General features: G+C 50.6%; 2 protein-coding genes across 11 annotated transcripts in view; one reads left to right on the top strand and one right to left on the bottom strand.

Annotated features, from left to right (window-relative positions):
- Positions 1-741: 741 nt before the first annotated feature.
- Positions 742-14,708, bottom strand: TKFC (triokinase and FMN cyclase). Of its 10 annotated transcripts, none has more exons than XM_025446496.2 (19): positions 14,616-14,708; positions 12,932-13,048; positions 11,426-11,680; positions 10,000-10,189; positions 8,774-8,884; positions 8,519-8,700; positions 6,777-6,855; positions 6,354-6,443; positions 5,561-5,595; positions 5,397-5,481; positions 5,216-5,305; positions 4,555-4,671; positions 4,116-4,235; positions 3,823-3,960; positions 2,218-2,324; positions 2,010-2,113; positions 1,839-1,872; positions 1,639-1,728; positions 742-1,301 (listed from the first exon to the last, which is right to left on the bottom strand). In XM_025446496.2, exons 5-19 carry the CDS (start codon positions 8,865-8,867, stop codon positions 1,140-1,142), a joined length of 1,527 nt encoding a protein of 508 aa, XP_025302281.1. In that variant the 5' UTR covers positions 8,868-8,884; positions 10,000-10,189; positions 11,426-11,680; positions 12,932-13,048; positions 14,616-14,708; the 3' UTR covers positions 742-1,139. The 10 variants fall into 10 exon arrangements, with proteins under 10 accessions (XP_025302281.1, XP_025302284.1, XP_025302275.1 ...); XM_025446499.3 differs by lacking the exon at positions 14,616-14,708 and adding an exon at positions 13,215-14,344; XM_025446490.2 differs by lacking the exon at positions 11,426-11,680.
- A 141-nt stretch (positions 14,709-14,849) lies between these two features.
- The window catches only part of DDB1 (damage specific DNA binding protein 1), a 32,679-nt gene continuing 22,637 nt past the window's right edge, over positions 14,850-24,891 (top strand). Inside the window, exons 1-8 of the mRNA XM_025446546.3 lie at positions 14,850-15,040; positions 16,246-16,394; positions 17,759-17,875; positions 18,229-18,450; positions 21,277-21,391; positions 22,333-22,430; positions 23,443-23,601; positions 24,261-24,344. Coding sequence (XP_025302331.1) covers positions 14,980-15,040; positions 16,246-16,394; positions 17,759-17,875; positions 18,229-18,450; positions 21,277-21,391; positions 22,333-22,430; positions 23,443-23,601; positions 24,261-24,344 — 1,005 coding nt within the window. The 5' untranslated portion in view covers positions 14,850-14,979. The remainder of the gene's footprint in view (positions 15,041-16,245; positions 16,395-17,758; positions 17,876-18,228; positions 18,451-21,276; positions 21,392-22,332; positions 22,431-23,442; positions 23,602-24,260; positions 24,345-24,891) is intronic.

Raw genomic sequence — 24,891 nt, forward strand, 5'->3', positions numbered from 1 at the left:
CATGTAGCTGGTCTGAAGCAAAATCAGGACTCAATCATGCCCACGCCAGGCGTGTGCTGTACTGTCTCCACCATGCACCAGACACGGCAGCCCCCTCCCACTTGCCCACGTGCCATCAGTGACTGCTCTAGAGAGACCGGAGGTTTGGCTTGGGTGCAGTTTCTCTTCAACCACTGAGCTTCAGAATGTGGTGATACCTTCCGGCGTCGCACTTGCCCATTTGATTCCTGAAGAATACGTGAATTCTGTCAGTTTAGTGCTGAGAAAAGCACACCTTTCAGGTGTGGTGTGTGTACTGGAAACCAGGACTAGGGATCCCAGTAGAGCCAGCCCAGCTGCGCAGACCCTGCCCTTGGGTGGGGGTGGTAGTGGATGGGTCATGATCATTCCAACCAGGGGCTGGGGCCTTAGCACCTGGGGCAGTAGTGGACCTACTGGTTCACACCCTTGGAAAAAGGTCCCGCAGCAGCAGGAGCTCTTCTTTCTTTCTTTTTTTTTTTCTTTCTTTCTTTTCTTTTCTTTTCTTCTTTTTCTTCTTTCTTTTATTTCTCTCTTCCTTTCTTTTTTTTTTTTAAGTATTTATTCATGAGAGACACAGAGAGAGGCAGAGACACAGGCAGAGGGAGAAAGAGGCTCCCTGCAGGGAGCCCAATGCAGGGTTTGATTCCAGGACCCCAGGATCACGCCCTGGGGCCAAAGGCAGGCGCTAAACTGCTGAACCATCCAGGGATCCCCAGAAGCTCTTGTTTCAATCTGGTTTTTTTATTCGCTTGCTTTTCCACACTCACTCATGGTCAGGCCTTTCTCAGGGAGCCTTAAAACCACATTAGCATGGCCAATTAAAGGCCATGTTGCCACCCTAGGAAAATGCGTATCACTGAGGCCCCAAGGTGGCTGGGGGCAGAGCGGCATGACCCCAGAAGTGAGAAAAGGCAGGGCTAAAGCAGTAAGTGACCCACTCAGCCTGCATTCCTGTAGGAATTCTGGAGGCTGGCAGAGGGTTTTCTGCTGAACTCAGGACAGGCTACAGGGACAAGGGGTGAGGGAGGGTAACAGTGGGAAAACAGGAGGAAGTGACTGGCCACCTGTGCACAGCAGTGAGAGAGGCCCTGCGGCCCAGGAGGCACTCCCGGAGGCCCTCACACACCCTGGCTCTGCAGGACCTCCAGGATGGTGCGGAGGATGGCTGCGGCTGCCACTGCCCCAGGGTCTGGCTGATCCAGCTTTGCAGAGCTGATGTAACTAGCTCTTCCGGCTCCAGCTTCCATGTTCTTGGTGGCCTGGGCTGCAGCTTCTGCACTCTGGGTGGAAGTATGGGAGCAGGTTCAAGGACCTTTTACCCTCCTGTCCCAGCCCTATTAGCACCCTAAGTACTATCATCAGGGTAGAGAGGTCACCTGTCGCCTACCTCTAGCAAGGCAAGAGACTACCATCTACTGAGGGCTTGCAATGTCTTAGATTCTGTCTTGGGGCTCCACATATCTCAAGCCTCAGAGCTACCCGGAGACAGGTACTCCTCCATGTTTGGAGGAGGAAACGGGTACAGGAAGGATATTAACTTGCTCAAAGTCCTACAGATATGGGAGCCTGGCGGCTCTAAGTCTGTCTTCCTGGGTCGCTGGGTCCAGCCTCACTCACCTGGACTGCTTTGGTCAAAACTTGGAAAAGATTGGCCCCTGGGTTCTTCCAGGCTTGGAGCTCCTGCCCTGCTGCCCACAGGGAATCCAGCTGGATAAGGTGAGGGAGAGGGGACTGAGGATAGGCCCTGCCACTGACGGTGGCCTCCAGGGCTTCTATACTCAAGAGAGGGAAAGGGAAAGGCTGGGCTGAATACATACCATAGTCCTGTCCCCTGGAGCAGCCTTCCCATACCTGGCAGGGAGGGAGGATGAGTAAGACTCCCTGCAGGGACTCACTTTGGGGGTAGGGACAGGGCCTGGCTGGGAGCAGGTGACACCATTCACTGCTCCCAGCCCACCCTTGGTCTAAGGCATGGGGTTCTGGCTCACTTCTGCAGGGCCTCCAGGCCAGCATCCATGGCAGCAGACCAGGCTGGCAGGTCTGTCTTGGCCTTGAGTGGCTGGGCCGCTGCAGTCAGGAACAGGCCGTAAAGCTGGGGAGGACCAGAACACTGAGCACGTGGGGCTGGCCTGGGCCTCAGGCAGCCTGGCAGCCCACTGTGTCAGCCCTTTGGTCCCAGTGCCTCTTCGTACTCACCGCCCCAGATGAGCCTCCCATCTTCTCCAGGAGCAGGAGGGACAATCTGGAGAGTAGTTGGGCAGGGCTGGCAGGGGGTGGACCCTCCTTCAGCCACCCCTGGATTGCTGCAGGCAGAGAAAAATGAATTCAGAGACCCCTCCCTTCCATCTGCTTGTGCCCTGACCTCACTGGCAGAGACTGAGGGAATCAACCCAGGAGCTTCTCAAAGCTCCCTTTCCGCATCCTATGTGCGGTCTGGGCAGGGTTGGGAAATGGAGAATGACAGGGACCTTGGCAGTCACCTAGGAGGTGAGGCCTCCCCCATACACCCTCATCCTGAGATGTTCCGTGCCTCGTTTCCCTGCTTCATTTCTCCTCCTCAGTCCTTTGTACCGCCATCCTCTATCTTAGTTACTGATATTTCCTGTAGCCTGTTTGCCTCCCCCCACCTGACCATAAGCCACAAGCCTCGGGGGCAGGGAGTTTTATCTGCTGTGCCAGGCCTGGGGTAGGCCTAATTCTTGATAGAACTATGCTGGATAATTAAGAGCTTTTCATTAGTCTCAGTAAGCTGAGAAAAATAAGGACAATTATATTGAGTTTCCCTTGAACCTAAAGTTATTCACTATAAAACTACATTTTGGGATGCTCAGTCAGTAGAACATGCGACTCTTGATCTTGGGGCATATACATACACATATACCTACATAAATACGTAATTTTTAAAAGATAACATTTGGGGCCCCTGGGCGGTACAGCTGGTGGTGCAAACCAACTCTTGGCTTCAGCTCAAGTCATGATCTCAGGGTCGTGGGATGGGGAGCCCAGTGTTGGGCTCCACACTGGGCACAGAGTCTGCTTGAGTTTCTCTCTCCCCACAAAATAAATCTTAAAAAGATTACATTTTATTTATTTATTTTTATTTATTTATTTTTTTTATAAAGAAAATATTTATTTTTTATTTTTATTTATTTATGATAGTCACAGAGAGAGAGAGAGAGAGGCAGAGACACAGGCAGAGGGAGAAGCAGGCTCCATGCACTGGGAGCCCGACGTGGGATTCGATCCAGGGTCTCCAGGATCGCGCCCTGGGCCAAAGGCAGGCGCCAAACCGCTGCGCCACCCAGGGATCCCAAGATTACATTTTTTTTTTTTTTTTTTTCAGTTTAGATTTTTTTTTTTTTTAAAGATTTTATTTATTTATGATAGAGAAAGAGAGAGAGAAAGGCAGAGACACAGGAGAGAGAAGCAGGCTCCATGCCCGGAGCCTGACGCGGGACTCGATCCCGGGACTCCAGGATCGCGCCCTGGGCCAAAGGCAGGCGCCAAACCGCTGAGCCACCCAGGGATCCCACCAAGATTACATTTTATTTTGCAATGACCACCCTGCTACATTTGTAGCATTAGGAGAGTCTTTTCTAATTAAAAAAAAAAAAAAAAAAAAAAAAAGGTGAAAGGGATGCCAGATTCTATGAATTATCTCTTGGCAAAATAAATGTTGGCCATTCCATGTGGACACTCCCCATGCTTTTGAAATTGTTCTGGTTCATGAAATGCTAAAATCTCAGAACCCATATTCTACACCAACCCCTGTCTCCACCCCAGAGGGACCCTAGCACCAACCTCTGGCAGCACGGCTGTGGGTGGTACCACAGTCCCCGTCACCAGCAGCGCGGTCCAGGGCATTCAGATGCTCCTCCAGGCCCAGGAGCGTGGTGCACACCCGCTCCATCACAAGCACCACCCGCTTCAAGGGCAAACCTGCAGATGGAGGACAGTGTGACAGAGGCCCACTTGGCCCTTTCACAGCCCACCTTGACCAGTGTGGGATGTGTGGGTACAAGAGCCCCTGCATATCCTGCACCCTTGAGGCATGGGCCAAAGCCCCAGGGCCACCCTCCACAACAGCAAGGTACCTTCTGCAGCAGTGGAATCAGGGGCCTCCAGAGGCTCAGCAGGGGCTGCTCGGGTCCGCTTCCGCCCAGTCACAGAGACTTTGGCCACATTAGGCCAGGCCGATGCTGTGGTTTCAGCATCTAGGGACAGCAGGATGACTCAGAGACACAGGTCAGCCAGTCAGGGATCAAGTGGGGCCTGGACTCCCCACCTGGTGTCTGGCTCCCTCCATATCAATAAGCAAGTACCAAGTGCCTACTATTTATAAGGGAAGCATCGTGGAGGGTCCCTAGGGAGGATCCTAATACCAACTCAAGTGAGAGCTGAAGGCTGGAGAAACCACAAAGAGTGTCTCTATAGAGGTCACGGTCAGCCCTGATGAGGTCTCTCCAAGTCCCCTATGGCTCCTTCTGGCTAAAAGGAGGCCTGGCTTGGATGACCCCAACTTCCAGGTCTCACCAATCAGTTTCAGGAGAGGCTCATCCACCAGCAGAAGGGTGAGAGAAATGCCAGGCATCTCCAGGGCTGACATGAAGGTGCCCACCAGGGCACGGGCGATCTTCACCCCGCGGCCCTCTGCAATACCAGAGCATGGGAGTCCATGAGGGAAGGAGGGGAGGATGGGCGATCATCCTCAGAGCATCAGAGAAGGAAACAGTAAGAGGAAAACAAGGACTTTGGAAGCTAGGACCCAAAGTTAGTAGTGAGATGGCCAGATTCCCTCAGGTCATCCCTCAAGGATGCCCCGAACAACCACATTCCCTGGAGGTGCCCCTCTATAGGGCACACAGATGATCACAAGTCTCCTTTATTGAGTTCTAACTGGGTGCCAGGCCCTGCTGCTAAGTGGGATATGTCTGTGTAATCTCACATAATCCTCACAGCAACCCTAAAAGGCAGGAACTACTGTTGTCCCCTCTTCACAGATGAGGAGAGAGGCTCAAGGCACCCAGCAATCAGCTGGCACCATGATGGTCTGGCTTTGGCTAATCTGCCCACACAGTCCTTGCTCTGGGCCATCACAAGACCCCATCGTGGCTACTTCTGTCCAGCTTCACAGGGCTGCAGGGAAAGGCGTGCCAGGGGTTGGGGAGGTCCCCTTCCAGGGTGTGGGGCTCACCCAGAGTGCGGACAGCAGCATCAGCTATGATGCCCACTTCCAGGAACGACAAGCCACCGAGGTTGTTGACCATCAGCACCACTGAGGAACCTGTGTGCAGACACGACACCCATGTGAGACTCGCTAGGTGCCCTGCCCAGAGTAGGAGGAAAGGCTGGGAGACAGCGGGACAACCCCTCACCGGACTGCACAGGCACATGGGACACGTTGGAGGAGGCTGTCATGTGGTCCAGCATGAGCGTCACAATCTCGTTGGCACTTGCCATCTGGCAGAGCGAGAGCCAGGAGTGAGTGGTGCTGGAAGGCCTTGGTCTTAGACCAGCCCAGGCCAGGGAGTCCACTTACCTTTATGCGGCACACACCAGCTTCCCCGTGGATCCCTGTGGATAGACTCAGTCACCAATGGCCCATAAGAGGGATTCAATCATCCTGTTTTTCTCAAGGATTTACAAAGTGCTCGGCACTAGGCTAGGCGCCGTGGATGTGAGGAGTGTGGGGAGCAATGGGCAGAATAACGAAAAAGATACAGTCTCCACTCCCTGGGAGCTTGTGGCTGGGTGGTGGACACAGCCAGAGCCTTAACTACTTACCTTTTAACTAGTTAAGTAGCTTTAACTAGAAGCAATCACAGTGAGGCCCCACGGCCTCTGCTCCTCACTCTGGAAGCACAATGGGGAGGAAGAGGGGAGATGGGTGGCCTCTGAACCACTTTTGAGAGGAGGCCTGCATTTTGGCTGGGGCATGAGGGCCCAGAAACGGTGTGAGCAAAGGCAAGGAGGCAGGTGGGGCACAGAGCCCCTGTGGCCAGAGCCCTGGGTATGAACAGCAAAGCAGGTAAAGAGACCACGCAGGCCGCGCCAGAAGGGCCTCCAGTGCCCACTTAAAAATACAATGAGGCACCTGGCTGGCTTGGTCAGAAAAGCATATGACTCTTGATCTCAGGGTTGTGAGTTTGAGTCCCACATTGGGTATACAGATTACTTAAATAAACTGGAAAAAAAAAAAAAAAAGCTTAAAAAAATACTAAGAGCGCTATGGCACCAGGTCCAGGTGAACAAAGAAGACCGCTGCCAGGGTAGAAGATACAGGGAAAATCAGAGCACAGGCAGGGCCAGGCCAAGGGGGGCCCCAAACTTACCCAGGCCTAGCTCTACTTCATCCTGTGAGAGCTCAAAGGTGGGTCTGGAGCCAGGGACACTGCAGGAGGACAAGCTCACTCCCAGGGTCCCTGTGGGAAGTGAGGCATGGAAAGGGTGACTGCTCTGCTCTTGGTGTCAGGCGTCAGGCTGGGCAGCAGCATTCCTTGGGGGCCCTGCCCACCACAGCCCTCTTCACTGAGCCAGGCTGCCACACTCTTCACCTCACTGGTGAGGGAGAAACACAGCTTGGGGACCCAAGGCTACGGGACCCCAGGAATGGCCCCAGGGAGACTTTCCCTCAGCCCCCAGGGAATCACCCAGGAAGTCCTTCTATGCACCTGCAGGGAACCTGTGCCTGGTCTGTCCCAAGGTCAGCCTTGACCTTCCACCTTCCCCTTCCAAATCCCTGGGCTGGCACTCACCCATGGCCTTGGCAACCACGTTCACCCGATTTGTGATTTCCTCCAGCCCCACACCTGCCTCAGCCAGGGCACCAGCCACCTGTCCCCACACAGATCAGAGGAAGGAGTCAGTGTGCTGTTTGTGGAGAGAAGGGGCCGGGGCTGTTTCCAGCTGGGCAGAAGGCATACTGTTCTGTCCCATCAGCCCGGCCCACCCTATTTGGGGCAGAACAATGCACCCTCTGTATTCACAGGGCACCTGCCTGGAATTTTCTAGAACCCCAATCTGTTGGAACCAGAAGGGACTTTGCAAATGTAGAAAGGGGCCCAAAGAAGGGAGGTGACTGGTCCAGTGTCACACTATTGGCTATTTGGCAGCCAGTTTCCTGATGACCAGCCTAGAGTTTTCTCCATGGCACATGCATGGCAGCAGCTTCTCCCAACCTGCACACCCACCCACTTTTTGCCAAGCGTTTAGTGTGTGCTACAAAAAAAAAAAAAAAAAGGTGACTGAGTGACAGTCCCAATCTTGGAGAAACTCTGAATCTAGGGTGAGGTTGGGGAAACAGACACAAACCCAACACTAACTGGGAGGGGGTACATCACAACAGGATGGGAGCACTGAGAAGGGAAGCCTCCCCACATGACAGACGTCAGAGCTGGCCCTTCATGGAACTGTGGAAGTTAGCCAGGCCAAAGCGGGGTTGGACAGGGAAAGGATTTTCATAGTCTTAGGCTAGGTATCAGCAAAGTCCCAGAGCTGCTGTGAATTGGTATTACTGGGGCCTATGAGGGCTGACAAGAAAGGAATTTAGAAATCAGGGAGGGGCATCCCTGGGTGGCTCAGCGGTTTGGCGCCTGCCTTCGGCCCAGGGCCCAATCCTGGAGTCCCGGGGTCGAGTCCCGCGTCGGGCTCCCTGCATGGAGCCTGCTTCTCCCTCTGCCTGTGTCTCTGCCTCTCTCTCTCTCTCTAACTCTCATAAATAAATAAAAATAAAATCTTTGAAAAAAAAATCAGGGAGGAGGGACAAATGTGGTGGGCGCTGGCAGCCTTGGTGGCTCAGCGGTTTAGCACCGCCTTCAGCCCAGGGTGTGATCCTGGAGACCTGGGATGGAGTCCCACATCGGGCTCCCTGCATGGAGCCTGCTTCTCCCTCTGCGTCTCTGTTTCTCTCTGTGTCTCTCATGAATGAATAAATAAAATTTTTTATTTTTAATAAATAAAATTAAAAAATAAAAGAGTGTGGTGGGCGCCTGACCAAGAAGCCTACGTTGACTCTTGGAACCCTAGAGGGCTTTCAGCAGGCGGACAACCCTGGTCAGATGCACATTTTCAAAAGACACCTTTGGGGCAATGTGAGGAACACACACGTTGGAGGAGCCTGGCAGGAAGCAGGTGGGGAGCCCAGGGAGGAGCAGCTGCAGCCAGCTGGGCATGAGCACACGGGCACCGAACCAAGGCTGGGACAGGAAGGGCAGGGCTCCGAGAGGCATGTGCATTCTAGGGGCAATTCGGAAGTCAGATCACTAGGACAGGGCAACTGGCTCGGTGTGGGGGAAGTAGAGGGAAGGGTCTGGGAAGAATGCTTTGGTTCTGGGCTTAGGTAGTTCAGGGGATGGTGGGCCTTCCTGGATCAGGGAGCACGGGGGAAGGAGTGGTCCTGGGGGGGATGGGGTAGCTGGAAAGGTCCAGGTGCTGCCTGGAATGAGAAGGTTGGGGATGAGGGCGCTGGCCAGCCAGCGTCCCAGGTGGGAAATCTCACCTTGTGTATGAGCACTGTGCCGCAGAGTCCCCGCCTGCCTGCCTTCTTCAGGACGGTGAAAGCACTATCATCTCCAATGACCACCATCTCCACGGGGATGCCCTCAGCCTGGGCCTGCTCCCGGGCCAGGCCGAAGTTGAGCCGATCCCCAGTGTAGTTCTTCACAATGAGGAGGGTCCCCACTGCAGGAGCAGCCAGCAGGGCCCCATCAGTGCCTGCCCTCCCCACAGCAGCCCTCCCACACACTAGGCTTACCTGTGCCTGCCTGGGCCACTGCCCTGATGGCTGCCAGGATGCTGCCCACTGCTGGGGAGGTGAACACAGCCCCTGCGATGACCCCTGTCAGCATCCCCTTCCCTATGAAACCTAGAAATGGAGGAGATGCTGGCTGGGGACCTGTGCCTGCCATCTTCAGGGCTTCCCACGCTCCTGGGCTTCATGGTTTGGTGAGTCCCACTGTGTGCTTGGTGCTGAAAGAGCATCTGGGTCGCCCTCCATAGACCTTTCCTGAAGAGCAGGCTCCTTGGAGAGGCCTCCCCTGATCTCCCAACTGAGGCAGTCATCACCCCATCCCTAGCAACTCCCTGTTCCTTTTCCCTGTTCTCTTGTCTTTGCTACTTCACTACACATGCTTCGGGGTGCTTTCTTTCACTTACATGTTTACCTGGTTACAGTCTCCCCAAAGGAGAACAGAAGCTCTGTGAGGGCAGACCCCTATCTTTCTGGTTTGCTGTTAGACCCCTAGGGCCCCAAACAGTACCAGGTAACAACAGGTAAGGTTGCTTAGTGGATGGATGGATTTGTCAAGGGAGATAGGAAAGGTTACAGGGGACAAAGCCTGGTGTCCCCCGCCCCGCCCCCACCCCCGGAAGTTCTTGAGAAGGCTCACACGCCCGGCACTGAACAGGAAGCAATCCACGACTGTCTGTGTTGCAAGTGAAAATGTGGGGTGGGAATTCAGAAGAGGGATACCACCCTAGGTTGGAAATGTCAAGAAGGCTTCATGAGGGAGGGAAAGGGTCAGTGGGGGCCTGGAAAGCCAGGATTCACAGAACTGGCAGGGCCATAGAGATGATTTGGCCCAACCTTGTGTTTTTAAAGACATACAGACTGAAGCCCAGAGAAAGACCATGACTGGCCCCAGATCACAGCCTGAGGGATTGAGACAGTAGGAACCAGGACCACGGTGCCTGAGTGGCTCAGTGGTTGAGCATCTACATTTGGCTCAGGTCGTGATCCCAGGGACCTGGGATCAAGTCTGCATCGGGCTCACCACAAGGAGCCTGCTTCTCCCTCTGCCTGGGTCTCTGCCTCTCTCTGTGTGTCTCTTATGAATAAATAAATAAAATCTTAAAAAATAAACAAACAAAAAGGAATCAGGACCTGACCAGGGCTCTGTCCTAGCAGCACTGAGGATCTTCTGGGAGGCCCCATCCACTCTGCCTAGCATCTGGCCCCCACCTCTGGCCCAGACTACTCACCAGCATGGGCAGGCTCATGGCCAGAGCCCCCACCTGACAGCAGTGCCACCCGGCCCTTGAGGCTGTCCAGGTCAGAACGGAGGGCCACACGGTGGCCCTGTAGAAGTTGCAGGTTGGGGTTGCAGGCCACCAGACCAGCAAGGGCATCATCAGCACAGCCTTCCACTGTGTTCACCAGCTTCTTGGAGTTCTACAAGAGAAGAGTCAGGAGGAAGTTCCAGGTATAGCGACAGGGACACTCCCATGCTGCCCAGCCACAATGCTATGGTTAAGACTCCTGAGCTAGGGCAGCCCGAGTGGCTCAGTGGTTTAGCGCCGCCTGCAGCCCGGTACCATGTCCGGGCTCCCTGCATGGAGGCTGCTTCTCCCTTTGCCTGTGTCTCTGCCTCTCTCTCTCTCTCTCATAAATAAAAAATCTTTAAAAAAAAAAAAAAAAAAAAAGACTCCTCAGCCATAAAGACTCCAGGGACACAGCAGTAATTTGAATTGGGCACGACTCTATTAGCTGGATGTTTCTGTGAGTTCTCTATATTTGGGACTACTTATTGACAGCAAAACGTATGGCATGTTTTGGACCGTGGCTTAAATTTACCTGGAAAAAAAGCCTCAATATAAAAAAAGAAAGGAACCAGAGTCTTGAGTCTAGAAAAAATTAATAAAATTAGGGCCCAACAGCCTTCTCCTGTCAGAGGGGAAGCTCCACGCTGAGGCACCTGTGCCAGAAGGTACAAAAGAGACCCCACACTCATTTGCTATTCCAACTAGGGCCTCTGGTACTGGACAAACAACACCTCCTGAGCCTCTCCGGGTTCCTAGTGCCAGGCACTGGGAGTGAAGACATAACAGAATGCTGGTCTTGCCCTTGATGGAAACACAAATATCATTTCCACATGCTATGGGAAGTGCTACACAAGAGGAATGCACTTGTACCACCTCCTCAGTAGATCCTGGGAGTCTCTGCAAAGGATAAGTAGGAGTTAGGAAAGCAAAGAATGTGAGAGCCATGGTGTGGGGTGGTAGGGAAAAAGGAGAGGCTATTCTAAGCAGAGGGAGAGTACACACCATGGTGGTGAAATCCTACGGTAGCCGGGCCAGGAAGCCAGTTAGAATGACTTGAGCAACCAATGACCACGAGGAAGAGGTGGGCAGGTCCTCAGAAGCAGAAGGTGGGACCTGGCCATGGGGAACCTCTGGTGGGAGGGTCTCGAGCAACTGGCCTGAAGGTAGAGCTGAGCTGACACAGTCGCCAGCAGTAGGCAGCCTTGGGGCCAGAATGGCACAGGGTTTGGGTTTTGCGGTCACGAGCTCTTGGGTTCAAATCCCCTGTCTGACTCTCACCAGCTGTGAGAACTCAGGGAAGCCACCTTGTTGTTCTGACCTTTGTTTTCTTTAGTGAATCGGTGACTTAATAAACTAGAGTATATACCTGTTATGGAAAAATAACTGAATAAACGACGGTTATTCCCTTTCTCACGCAGGCTCTGAAGAGCTGGTGTGAGCTGAACGAGGTTTGTAGAGCAGGCTGCAGCTTCTGCCTCTGACCCAAAGAGAGACAGCAGCCCAAAGAGGCCCAGAGGGCAGGTTCCCAGCGCCGCCTGGTGGCCCTGGGCAGCACAGCTGAGCCTGTCGAGGGGCATTTCCTTGCAGGCACTTGGTTCCTTTGAGCAAATTCTGGCCTTTCCTGGGCTAAGGAGAGCAGCCCAGGTCAGCAGGAAGCAAGCAGAAAAAAAACCTGGTTATTCCTGGCTCTGTTTCCAGGTATTGACTAAAAGCCAGGTGCGGGGTCTAAGTGCTTTTTGAGCATATTTCATTCAATAAATATTCCCAATAACCTATGGAGGAAAGATTGGCATGGAGAGGAAACCAAGGCATAGTTTAATGACTTTGCCAAAGGTCACACAGACAGCAAATGTCCAGGTCGGCCTGGCTCCAAAGAGAGTTCCATTTTAGCCTTATCATGCTGCTTTCCCCAGAGGCTGAAGGGAGGCTGAGACTGGCAGAGGTCTCGGCCTAGTAAGGGCATAGGCTTGTAGCTCTGAGAGCCCTCCGGGGACTGGAATATGCAAAGAAATTGTGAGCTGGTCTTAACTTCAAGCCCAGCCTCCAGTGCCATCACCCTCCAAGAATGTGTCCCCCACCCCCACCCCCACCATCCCTGACAGTCCTGCCTGGGATTTGCAACCACTTCTGAAACAGCCAGAGGAGGGCTCGGAGACCAGGACCAACCCTGGTTCTCAGTAGCCTGACAGGATGGAAAAGGAAAAGTTGATCAGGCACTGAGTGAGGACCCCAGGATTCTAGTCTGATCAATAGCTCACAGCCACTTGGAGATTGGGCCTTAATCTGCCTCACATTGCGGATGGGGATAGGGGTGGGGGTGGGGAAAAGGCTCAGAGAAGACGAGTCTCTTGTACGAAGGTCTCTGGTTGGTGACAGGCTGAAATTTGAACCCAAGGCTGTCCAAGGCCTGCTTTGGTTTGCATCTAGTTCTGGAGTGGGCCTGGAACAATGCCCAGGGGCATGCTGAGCCTCCCACACTGTAGATCCTACCTCTGGGACTAGCCCACACTTGTCCCCGGCTCAGGAACAGGCATCAGATCCTTCATGGCTCCTTCTGCTGTTGATATAATGTCTATTGCAGAGTAAGTAACTATTAACATTGTAATCTAAGGTTCTAATCTAAACGCATTACCTAGACCAGGACCAGATGGCCCCTGCAGGGACTCAGGAGCTGCAGCCCTGGGCAATGGAGGGAAGTAGGGATCCAGCCCTAAGAGGGAGGGTGACCTTCTCTCTTAACCTCTCTGAATCACAGGCGGCAGCAGCATCTCTTGGTCAGGGTGTAGGGAACTTCAGCATGCCTAGAGCTGGCGCCTCCACTGCTCCAAGACCACAGTGTCCTTCTTCTGCCCTGGCCCTCATGGGCACTCACCATGGTGGGGAAGGCTCTAAAGCACGCTGAATCCACACCTTCGCAATGAACTGCCAGAGGATTCGAAATCCTGTGGATGCTCCCCGGGTCTACTCACAGTGAAGGTGGCAGCAGCACCTGAAGAGGGTGACAGTATGAGCTGCTGGAGGCACTGGCAGCCTACTGGCAGTCACGCTTCCAGGGCCCTAGTAATGAGGGAGCTGCCCCAGACTTTGATCCAAGTCCAAACTCTAGTACGTGCACTGGGGATGGGGAAGAGCGTGGGGCTGAGCAAGGTTCACACCTGCGCTTGGCTGCCAGAAGACAGACGGATTCACGTCGGGCATAGGGCTGCCTTTGTGCCCGGGAGCAGCACAAGAGCCGTTACCCACAGAATAACTTCATCTCTTACGTGGGTATTGTGTGCAGTGAAATTAGTTTACGAAGACCTTCACACACTTGGTCTTGGCACCACACCAGGAAGGACGCAACTGAAGCTGTGACTCTATTTTACTTCTGGGGACCAGGCTCAGAGAGCTCTGGTGACTTGTCCAAGATCGTACTGGTAAGAAGGAGGACCCAAAACCAAGCCTAGTCTTTCTACAGAGCCTGTGTTCTTTCTACCAGTAATTCAGGGCCTCCAAAGTCCAGCAGAGTCCTTGGTGTGGGAAACCACACAAATAAACTACGAAGACATCTTAGCTCCCTCCAGTTTCAGCCTGTGCAAAGGTATCTTGGGGTCATCCAGGAACTTAGGCTGTGTCTGCAACAGAAAGAGCTGGCACTAGATTCCCCACCTAGCTCTGCCTCGGACTGACCGGGCCATCTTGGGTAAACCAAGTCCCCTAAACCTCAGCTTCCTCATCTGTAAAAGGGAGGTCGCTTTCTTTTCTAGGCCTCGTGGCTTCCCCTACCCTTTGCAAAGCCTGTCTGATGTGGAGCGGCCCGGAGATTGCGGGGCTGGAACGTTAACCAGGAAAATTCTAGTTTTGTGTTTGAGGCCAGAATTTGGTACAGCAGCAGGGACGCTAACATTGCTGGGCAAAGGGCCCAGTGGGCTCTTCTAGGTCAGAAAAATAGAACAGTTTTAAAGGGAGAGGTGAGGGATCCCTGGGTGGCGCAGCGGTTGGGCGCCTGGGTGTGATCCTGGGGACCCGGGATCGAATCCCACGTCGGGCTCCCGGTGCATGGAGCCTGCTTCTCCCTCTGCCTGTGTCTCTGCCTCTCTCTCTCTCTCTCTGTGACTATCGTAAATAAATAAAAATCAAAAAATAAAATAAATAGATAAACGTGGATTGGGATTTCCAAAAAAAAATAAACAAAAATAAAGGGAGAGGCGAGCCTCCTCGTGTCCCTCGAGGTGAGGCCGGGTCACCCATCAGTCCAGGCCCAGGTGACGGTACCGGCCCAGTTTGCAGGAGCAGGGGGCGCCCAGGGGGCGGAGGTCCGGACCTGGGCTCCGGCCAGGGAGGCGCACCAGGTGCCGTCGCCTCCGTCCCTCCCTAGGCCTCCGCAGCACTTCCGGTTCCAAAGGCGAGAAGAGCCTCGAAGCTCCCGGAGCGGCGGGAGGCGGAGAGGACGGCATCTACGGACGAGCGAGGGCGGCGGACTGGGGCCGAGGGTGGCGGGTGGGCTCCGAGGGCGGACAGGAAGCCGCGCGCCCCCGCCCCGCGCCCGCGCCCGCGCCCGCGCCCGCCCCGGACACCTCCGTAGCCGCCGCAGCTTCTCCGCGACCCCGACGGCGCGCTCTCATCCGGGCACTGCGGGCTCCGGCGGCAAGAGACGGGGCGGGGCTTCTGGGGGCGGGCCTCGAGGGGCGGGCCTCGAGGGGCGGGGCCTCCTTCGATTGGCCGCCTCGGGCTCCGCGAGTCCTCCAAGAGGCCAGGGAGGCCGTCCCGTGATGCCCCGCGACGCGGCCGCTCTGGCCCGCAACGTGTGTCCGGGGCGGAGGCGGAGGCGGAGGCGGAGGCGGAGGCAGTGGAGTTGGCCGCGCGCGGGTGGGGGCCGCCGTCTCTTCGCCGGTGTCCATTTCTCCGTCGCTGCGCTCGACCGCCGCCCCAGACCTCGACATGTCGTACAACTACGTGGTGACGGCCCAGAAGCCCACCGCCGTGAACGGCTGCGTGACCGGTGAGGCCGCCGGGGCGGGGGACCTCGCGAGGGAGGGAGCCGGGGGGGACCGAGGCCTAGGGAGGCCCGCGGCCCCCGGGACCGGAAGGCGCTGGCGGCCGAGCGAGCCCCCCCCGCCCCCCGGCCCGCGACTTTGAGGAAGCTGCTTCGGCACGGCCTTTGGGGAGCAGAGCCGCGGGCGAGGGTCCCCCTTGGTTCTGGGAGGTCACTTGGCCTCCGGGCACGGGGACGGGCCCACGAGGACGGGGAGCGGAGCGTGAGTTGATCGCGCGCCGCTGCTTGGGCCCCGAGGTTGGCCTCGCGCGGTCAGGGGAAGGGGCCGGGGTGATGGCGACTCGGAGGGTCAGAATTTTCGTGCCGGAGAGCCTGGGAGGTGCAGGAGGCGGAGGGACGTGAGGAATGTGCGCCTTCCCCCGAAGCAGAGTCCTCCTCCTCGCCTGGGGCTGCTGTTTACCCGAGGGAGCTGCTGGAAAAAGAGGGTTTGGATGGCCCAGCCCAGTGCTGGGTTTGCCTGTTGACTCTTTAAAGGATCACAGAGGACACAAAATATCCAGAACCCGGAATAACCATCCCGATCCACGTCCTTAGCAGAATGCCAGGACTTCACATTTGTGTGTTCATGTAGACTCTGATCGTGATTCCAAAACGAAACTCTTGTTTTTGGAGAGTGGGAAGCCCTGAAGGAGTGTGGACTGGGGGGTATTCGTTGCCGGTGGGGAAGGCGAAGAGGTGTGGACAAAACTGCGTTTTCATATAAAGCGCAGAATTTGCATTCGTTCTGCTGTTAGAGATTTTGTGAGGATTTAAGTAAGGACTGGGTGGAGATGAACACTTCGCAGCGTGTCTCTCTCTCTCTCTTTTTCTTCCCAGCGTCTCTTAACGAGGTAAGTCTGCCGCTGCAGTAGGAGAAGTAAAATTTGAGGGCACAGAAGGAAAATCTGAAAGGCTTTCACAGTCTTTGTCAGCTGCAGGACATGCTGCCCTCAGGCCCAATCCAGTTTTCTTAGCCTGATTAGGGAAGTAGCTCTCGTCGGCGTACGAAGCGAACTCTTCCGAGGTGCTGGGTTTGGCAAGAAGGAAGTGAATGGAGGGAGCTAGAGAAATATATGAAGTAAATGAGATTTCTGGAGGTTTTTAAGGGGAAGTGATAGGATTATTTAGATGCTGTTCTGGCTTCCAAAGTTAAGAGGATCTGTTCCTTTCAGGACACTTTACTTCAGCCGAGGACTTGAACCTGTTGATCGCCAAAAACACGAGGTTGGAGATCTATGTGGTCACTGCTGAGGGGCTTCGGCCCGTCAAGGAGGTGGGCATGTATGGGAAGATTGCAGTCATGGAGCTCTTCAGGCCCAAGGTAAGTGCTCTGGGTTGGGCCCAGCAATGAAGAACTGTTTTAGATGGTTTTATGTTGTTTTACAGTTTTGCTTGGGATGAGTGGAATGAGGTTTAGGAGAGAAAAGCTTCTCTTTTGATTGGTGGGTTTCAATTTGTATACTTGAACAAGCTTCCTAGAAGTAGAAGAGAGTCACTAAGAAAAAATTGATGGGGCAGCCCTGGTGGCTCAGCGGTTTAGCGCCGCCTTCGGCCCAGGGCGTGATCCTGGAGACCAGGGATCCAGTCCCACGTCAGGCTCCCTGCATGGAGCCTGCTTCTCCCTCTGCCTGTGTCTCTGACTCTTTCTCTGGGTTCTCTCGTGAGTAAATAAATAAAATCTTTTTTTAAAAAAAGAAGGGGAAATCAAAGCAGTTTGAAATGTGGGCCACCATACTGATTTGGCGAGTAGGCGCTAGATTAAGGCAGCCCTAGCTTTATTCCTTATTAATTGTTATTTATTTATTTAATTTTTTAAAAAAATATTTTATTTATTTATTCATGAGCGACAGGGAGAGAGACAGAGACATAGGCAGAGGGAGAAGCAGGCTCCATACAAGGATCCTGATGTGGGACTCAGCCCCGGGACTCCGGGATCATGCCCTGAGCCAAAGGCAGCTGCTCAACTGCTGAGCCACCCAGGTGCTCCTCCTTATTAATTTTAACTTTAGGTGTCACCTAAGCTTTCAGAGCCTTATTTGCTTGTCTGCAAAATGAGGATAACAGTAGAAAATCTCTGGGTTATTGTGAAGATGAAATATTTTAATAACACAGGAGCTATTACATAGCAAGCATTTGTGTGGTTATCACAGTATTATCTTTATTGTTGTAATACAAATGTTTTCACCCGTATTGCTTCATTATATTCTAACTGAATCTGACAAGTAAGCAGTGGATTCAAAATTTTAATTTTAACCCTTTGGACAAAATATTTACTCTTTTGGGGCTCTGTTAATAACTAAGTAAGGCTTTGTAGGTCCATTTTAGCTTCCCTTGTTTTTCATGTTTTATTTTTTCTCTCTTCAAATAGTTGGAGAAGATTAGAGGAGGCATTATATTCATCTTTCAGAATGAGATTAGCTTGAGATGGAAATAGACAAGACATTATTGTAGGTAGGGCAGAGATGCACAGTCATTAAAGTGCAGACTAGATGTTTACCAGGTTCAGTTCTGGCCTTTTGCACACACCCTAAGGGTGTGTGTTACCTACTCACTATGGACTTTTCTCTTAGGGAGAAAAGAAAGTTGTTAAAAAATTTAGCATGTTTAAAGAAAGATGTTTAGAGGCTGGGTAGGTATCCTTGTTTGAAAAAGAACTTCTTTTGATGATATTACATTGGTTTCCAGGGGGAGAGCAAGGACCTACTCTTTATCCTGACAGCTAAATACAATGCCTGCATCCTGGAATATAAGCAGAGTGGCGAGAGCATTGATATCATAACGCGAGCCCATGGCAATGTCCAGGTGAGGTGGCTGCTTCAAACTGATGAGAGTTTTTGGGGGGTAGAGCCGTCATGTTTCAAAAAAAGAAACTTGAACTGCTAGGGGCAGCTCTCTCTGTGATCAGAGAAACAGAGATAACACTAAGGGTTTGAGCTTTTACAAAGAAAGGAAGAATCCAGGGGACAGGGTACTAATTCATTGAGACTCAGTGTTTTTGTAAAAAGATGTGCATTAACATGTGGGCTCCGTGGCATGTCAAGTGGATGCCACTAGTTTTATTCCCACCCTGAAAATCATCTTAGGGAAGAGATGCTTCGTATCTTCTATTACTCTGAATGTTGAGGTTCTTCCCTAACCCCAGTTTTACTTCTCAGGACCGTATTGGCCGCCCCTCAGAGACTGGCATTATTGGCATCATTGACCCTGAGTGCCGGATGATTGGCCTGCGACTCTATGATGGCCTTTTCAAGGTTATTCCGCTAGACCGGGACAATAAAGAGCTCAAGGCCTTTAACATCCGCCTCGAGGAGCTGCATGTCATCGATGTCAAGTTCCTATATGGTTGCCAAGCACCTACCATCTGCTTTGTCTACCAGGTACAGAGCCGGAGGAGAGAGAGGGAGCAGCTATGTGATTTTGCATAGTGGGCGTTGATTTTCGCTAATTGGACTGTCTGGATTTTGGTAGTAGGGTAGTTTAATGTATTCCTCTGGAAATGTTTTAAGTGGTATAGTTAATATGGGTCCGATTTCGGTTGTGTCTCTAGTGCAGTAGTACTTAATGAGGCAGGAAGCTCTCTGGCGCTGATAGCAGGTTTTAATCTCGAGATTACATTCTTGTGGACCTTGGAGATTTTATAGGGTGACCCAGTTTATACTTTGAGTCTCTTAACGGCATGCTAGGGGATTATTAAAACATACTGTAGAGAAATGATCTAGAAATTGGCCTTATAAGCAAAATAAAAACATTTCAGTCATGCCTTACTTATGTCTTCTAAGGAGAGGTTTGCGTTTTGTCCAGCATTCCCTTTCTGGTGACTTGTTGGCTGTTGACTTCTATTTTAGTCTGTGCCTAAAACTTTAGCAGAGCTGATCCTGGGCAGCTGTTCTCTGAGCCAGATTTGTTAAGTGGGGGCGGGGTGGCAGAGCATCAGACTAACTTACTTGTATCTTGGTAAAATCTTACCCTTTTAAACAAAGAGCCATGCAGCGTGAGGTCATTTCACTTACATATGGTTGAATAAATGGTGGAAGGAAACCTAGACCGAATCCAAGTGCTGTGTGTGGGTACGTTTGATAGTTGTGTTAAGTATTGAAAACACTGATGTATTTTTGTGTGTTTTTTAGTGTCACCATAAGTGTTAAGAGTTCAGAAGCTGGTTGAAATGAAGTTCATTTGAATGAGGTTGAAATTACTGCAGGGGATTTTTTTTTTTTTTAAAGATTTTATTTATTTATTCATGAGAGACACAGAAAGAGAGAGGCAGAAACACAGGCAGAGGGAGAAGCACGCTCCATGCAGGGTGCCCGATGTGGGACTTGATCCCGGGACTCCAGGACCATGCCTTGGGCCAAAGGCAGGCGCTAAACCGCTGAGCCACCCAGGGATCCCCAGCTCTGACTGTTAAAACACAGTAAGCAAGATCAAACAAAATCCCCTGCAGTGGGATCGAATCCCACGGCGGGCTCCTGGTGCATGGAGCCTGCTTCTCCCTCTGCCTATGTCTCTGCCTCTCTCTCTCTCTCTCTGTGTGACTATCATAAATAATAAAAAAAATAAAAAATAAAAAAAATAACAGTCAGAGCTGAAATAAAAACTTAGAATTTTGGCAGCCCCAGTGGCGCAGTGGTTTAGTGCTACCTGCAGCCCAAGGCATGATCCTGGAGACCTGGGATCAAGTCCCACATTGGGCTTCTGCCTGGAGCCTGCTTCTCCCTCCTCCTGTGTCTCTGCCTCTTTCTCTCTCTATGTCTATCATAAATAAATAAATAAATAAATAAATAAATAAATAAATAAATCTTTTTTTTTTTTTAAGATTTTATTTATTCATGAGAATACACAGAGAGGAGAGAGAGAGAGAGAGAGAGAGAGAGAGAGAGAGAGGCAGAGACACAGGCAGAGGGAGAAGCGGGCTCATGCAGGAAGCCCGACGTGGGACTCGATCCCGGGTCTCCAGGATCACGCCCGGGGCTAAAGGCAGCGCTAAACCGCTGAGCCACCGGGGCTGCCCAGTAAATAAATCTTCAAAACAAACAAACAACAACTTAGAATTTCCCTTCTTCAGTTTTGTAAATACCAGGTTATTAAAATACCGATGTTGGCTCTTCAAGGCTGACCCTGTGTTCTTAGCCTCAGAGCTGCCAGTTGTGACCGATCTTCATTCCTGTGTGGGTGTGGGTCTCTCTCTCTCTCTCTCTCCCTCTCAGGGGCCCAAATCAAACCCCAGCTTGAACTTTTCCTGAAGTTCAGTCTTACCCTTGGTCATTGATGGGAAGATCTTTCATCAACTAAAAATGAGTATCTCCTGTTTTGTGAAAAAAGTCAAATATTGGTAAATATTTGAGGATTTACTGTGTGAAAGGCAGTCATTCTAAGTGTGTCAGGAGCTATAAACAGTGATTAAGATGTGGCCCCTGCCCTGAAACACATTGTTGAATTCTTTCCATAACTTCTTAGGCTTTCATCTGGCCTTTGTGAAGGCCATCTCTCTCTGTTCTTTCAGTCTCTCAGAGGTGACTTTGACAGCCTTAGCACTGATTTGAGTCATGATTCAGAAGGAGAGGGGGGAAGAGAAGATGGTGTTGACAAAGTTAGGACTGGATGTTTTAGTTAACTGTAGACGAGCAATATGTTCTGTTCCCTACTGTCATCCTGTCAGAATGCTTTTAAGAATCGTATCAAACAAACTTTTTAAAGTCTACACCCAACATGGGTCTCAAACTCACGACCCCGAGATCAAGAGTTGCTAGCTCTACCGACTGAGCCAGCTAGGCACCCCTCAAACAAATTTTTTAATCTCTTAAATGCAGTTAGCTTCTCAGTGGATTTTTTTTTTTAAAGCTACTTCATATGTTCTTTGAGGCCAAGGAATATAGACCATACACACATCTTGTATGTACTCACATATATAAGTGCGTATATTGTATTTCTTATGGTGATTAGTATGGTATGCCAGATTGATTTTTCTAATTTTTAAGTCTGTCTTGGTTGGTTGAATTGTTAGAAACAATAGGTCTGAGTCTCCATCTACCCAGTCATAGCCTTAGTTGGTGGCTGTCAACTTACGGATGGGTCGGGATGGTTAAGGCCACCGTGATGGGATGGTCAGATGCTGGCTGGTAGTGGTCTGTCCTTTTCAGGACTCCTTTCCAGTTTAGGTTTCCCCTGTCCTAAGGACTCACCCTCCACCTTTCCTCTCCTAGGACCCTCAGGGGCGGCATGTGAAAACTTACGAGGTGTCTCTCCGAGAGAAGGAGTTCAATAAGGGCCCTTGGAAACAGGAAAATGTAGAAGCTGAAGCTTCCATGGTGATTGCAGGTTGGTTGGGGTTTTGGAAATGTGCCCCCACACAAGGTCTGGGCCTGTTCCTTACCCTTGTTCCTGCCTCACCTTCACTGCTTCGTTTCAGTGCTCAAGTGCTATTATTATTATGCACATGCATTACTCAGCAGTCCTGAGGTCTCCTTTTTCTAAATGTACTTTCGTTTGCTTTTCCCATTTTTGTCTTTGGGATTGTCTGTTTTTTACTTCCAAAAAGTACAGTTTTCCTTTATCTGGGGTGGAGGGATTAGCTACAAAACCCTGAGTTTGATTTGCAGAGTGGCTTGCAGAAATTGTTCTCATTATGTTTTTGTTGGGCATAACATTTAAAAACTGCAGCGGCCTTATAGAACTTATCTAATCTTGACTGTTTCACAGTTGAGGAAGCCTGGCCTGTGGGGCTTGCCCATGCCTGTGCCTCATTGACAAAGCCTTGGCCCGACTCCAGGCCTCTTTGCTTCTTATCCTGTATCCCTGTCACAACATTATGTTATGTGGCTCACCTAGGGGAGAAGTTTTAAAACTCTCAAGTGAAAATTGCTTTTTCTACATGGTGGCCCTCATAATGGGGGAAATTAAGCTAAGGAACAAGGAGAAAAATAAAAGCTTCGAGTTGGAAAGGATCAAAGTTTCGGAGAGAAAAGGGGAGGAATGCAGGTGGAAGAGCACAGAGAAGACTCTTCATCCCTAGGAACTCAGAAGCACTAACAGAGTGACAATTAAAATACTACTAAGGTTAGATAATGCCAGCCTAAAATTTCTCAGCCAGCAATCTCAGTTAAAGCTATCATGTTCCCTGGACTTTGCTGTATTTTTAAAAAATTATAATTGTCTGAAGGTTTGCCTCAGAGATGGCTGGCTGGATTAGTGCCCTTGTTGCTGTAGGGCTTGGCGGGTCCAAAGTGCTGAGCATTCTAATGCTGCCCTTCCTCCTGTAGTCCCAGAGCCCTTCGGAGGGGCCATCATCATTGGACAGGAATCAATCACCTATCACAATGGTGACAAATACCTGGCAATTGCTCCTCCTATCATCAAGGTGAGCAGTGGTCTTTTACTTTTCCCTCCTCTGTTTTTCACCCTTGTTCTTACCCTGCTTCTCTCTTTCTCCTCATTTGTCAAAGGGACGCTTAAAGATGTCTGTCATAGTGTTTGCTGTGTGAAAGATACTGTGGTGGTCATTGGGAATACAAAGAGATTGGCCTGGTTTTGCTTACTGATAGCTTGCTAGCTAACTATGAGAAAGAAGTAGTAATGAAAGTAGGTTTACCCTTTCCGTTGACTGGGGCAACTTTTTAAGAAGGAGGGGAGAATTTTGCAAATTTTGTTCAATGTTTTCAGAGCTCAAGTCATGTGCAGATAATGTAGCTATAAGTTATATAGACATAAAAAATTAGTTATAAAAGTCTTAAACTTTAACGTTTCAAGTTTTAAGAATTAATAAAAAGATTAAGTTAAAGCCTAAGTAACAAAATCTATGGTAACATTAACAGTGGGAGGTAAAAAAAAAAAAAGAAAAAAAACAGTGGGAGGTAATGAGTAGTAGTGAGGATAAATAACAAAATCTGAATTAGTATCCATAGTCCAATAAATACTTCAAGCTGCTTCCTACTTTCTATATATTTTCATTTTCCAGTGAAATGATGTAAATAAACATTTAAGGTATATTGAGTTCCTCAGAAAGTTGTCTTCAGAATAAATTGACTTCACACAGGTAGTCTTAGCTAAGTGGATTCCTTGCTCGTGAAATGGATAGGTTTGGTAAAGGGAGTGGTTCACGAGGGTTTGCTCTTTGGTTGTGGTAGATTTAATGTCTAATGACCATGTCTGGGGATCCCTGGGTGGCTCAGCGGTTTAGCGCCTGCCTTTGGCCTAGGGCGTGATCCTGGAGTCCCGGGATCAAGTCCCACATCAGGCTTCCTGCATGGAGCCTGCTTCTCCCTCTGCCTATGTCTCTGCCTCTTTCTCCCTCTATGTCTATCATGAATAAATAAATAAAATCTTTAAAAAAAAAAAAATAGTAATAATGACCATGTCTTCCCTCTTGGCAGCAAAGCACAATTGTGTGTCACAATCGTGTGGACCCCAATGGTTCCCGCTATCTGCTGGGAGACATGGAGGGAAGGCTCTTCATGCTGCTTTTGGAGAAGGAGGAACAGATGGATGGCACTGTCACCCTCAAAGATCTCCGTGTGGAGCTCCTCGGAGAGGTAGGAATTGTCCCTGCTCTGCTACATTCTCCTAGGGGCCCAGTGACCCCAGATGTGAGTCTGGGAATGCGACTCAATGTGAGCAGTGTGAGACTGGGAATTGTACTCCTTAGCACCTAGCAAACAAATGGTCAGTCCTGCTATGGAAGTTGGATTTTGAATAAGTTAGATGTTAAAGAATTTCACAGACAGCTGAGCACTATCTCAAGTATAAAAAGGAAGAGAAAAAAATAAAAATAAAAAGGAAGAGAAATAAAAAGGATACCATTCAGAATTAAAGATTAATCTAATGCTGATATTCAATTCCAGGAAGAAGTTCCCCCCAAAGTTTATGAATGATGCAGTGAATTGTAGAGGTATCTAATTATTTTGAGGAGACTGGAACCATTGGGATTAAAATGATGACTTGGAGCAGGTACCTACAAGATAAAGTATAGATCTTCCTGACAGTAAGGATGTGGTAAATGGAGTCACAAACTTCAGAGATTTAGGAACATTTGTTTAGTATGAACTGAGGTTTTGAAATGGAGAATCGTTTTGGGACTCATGGCTGCAGTTGTTCATTTTCTTAGCAGATGTTCACGAGGTGGTAGGACATTTTGCTTTTGCGTCATGGGGTATCGGTTCTAATGTCTCTCATTCCATTGGCTCTCTTCTAGACTTCTATTGCTGAATGCTTGACATACCTCGATAATGGTGTTGTGTTTGTTGGGTCTCGCCTTGGGGACTCCCAGCTTGTGAAGGTGAGAAGACACTTTCTTTTTTCTGGCTGCTTCTTTGCCACCTCCACTGCTTCTTCCTTAAGTTTCTCCTATGTTTGGAGCCTCTCAGAATTTCTTCGGTTCATCCACATCTGTACTATGCAGCTTTCTTCTTGGCTGATTTCACATCCTCCCCTGACTAGCTCTTTGCCTTAAAAGTTCATTCAATAGATGTGCCAGGCAAGGTGCTGGGCATAGTGGATACAGTGATAAATGGGACCCAACTTCTAACTTCAAGTAGACCATAGTCTAATGTTTCAGATCACGTCTAGAAGACAAAAACTTTGGACCTTTCCTGCCAAAAAACGCATGGGAACGCTTTAATTTCCAACCTGCTGCTTTGAAATCTATCCATGGGGGATACCTGGGTGGCTCAGGGGTTGAGTGTCTGTCTTTGGCTCAGGTCGTGATCCTGGGGTCCTGGGATCGAGTCCCACATCGGGTTCCCCACAGGGAGCCTGCTTCTCCCTCTTCCTATGTCTCTGCCTCTCTCTGTGTCTCTCATGAATAAATAAATTTTAAAATCTTA

Source organism: Canis lupus, chromosome 18 (genome assembly GCF_003254725.2).
Source record: "Canis lupus dingo isolate Sandy chromosome 18, ASM325472v2, whole genome shotgun sequence".
Taxonomy (NCBI): Eukaryota; Metazoa; Chordata; class Mammalia; order Carnivora; family Canidae; genus Canis; species Canis lupus.

Coding starts and splice junctions, on each gene's coding strand:
- TKFC (XM_025446490.2), bottom strand. Junction 8,885..9,999: donor CCATGAGCCTGCCCATGCTG/GTGAGTAGTCTG, acceptor CTCCATTTCTAG/GTTTCATAGGGAAGGGGATG. Junction 6,444..6,776: donor CGTGGTTGCCAAGGCCATGG/GTGAGTGCCAGC, acceptor CACTTCCCACAG/GGACCCTGGGAGTGAGCTTG.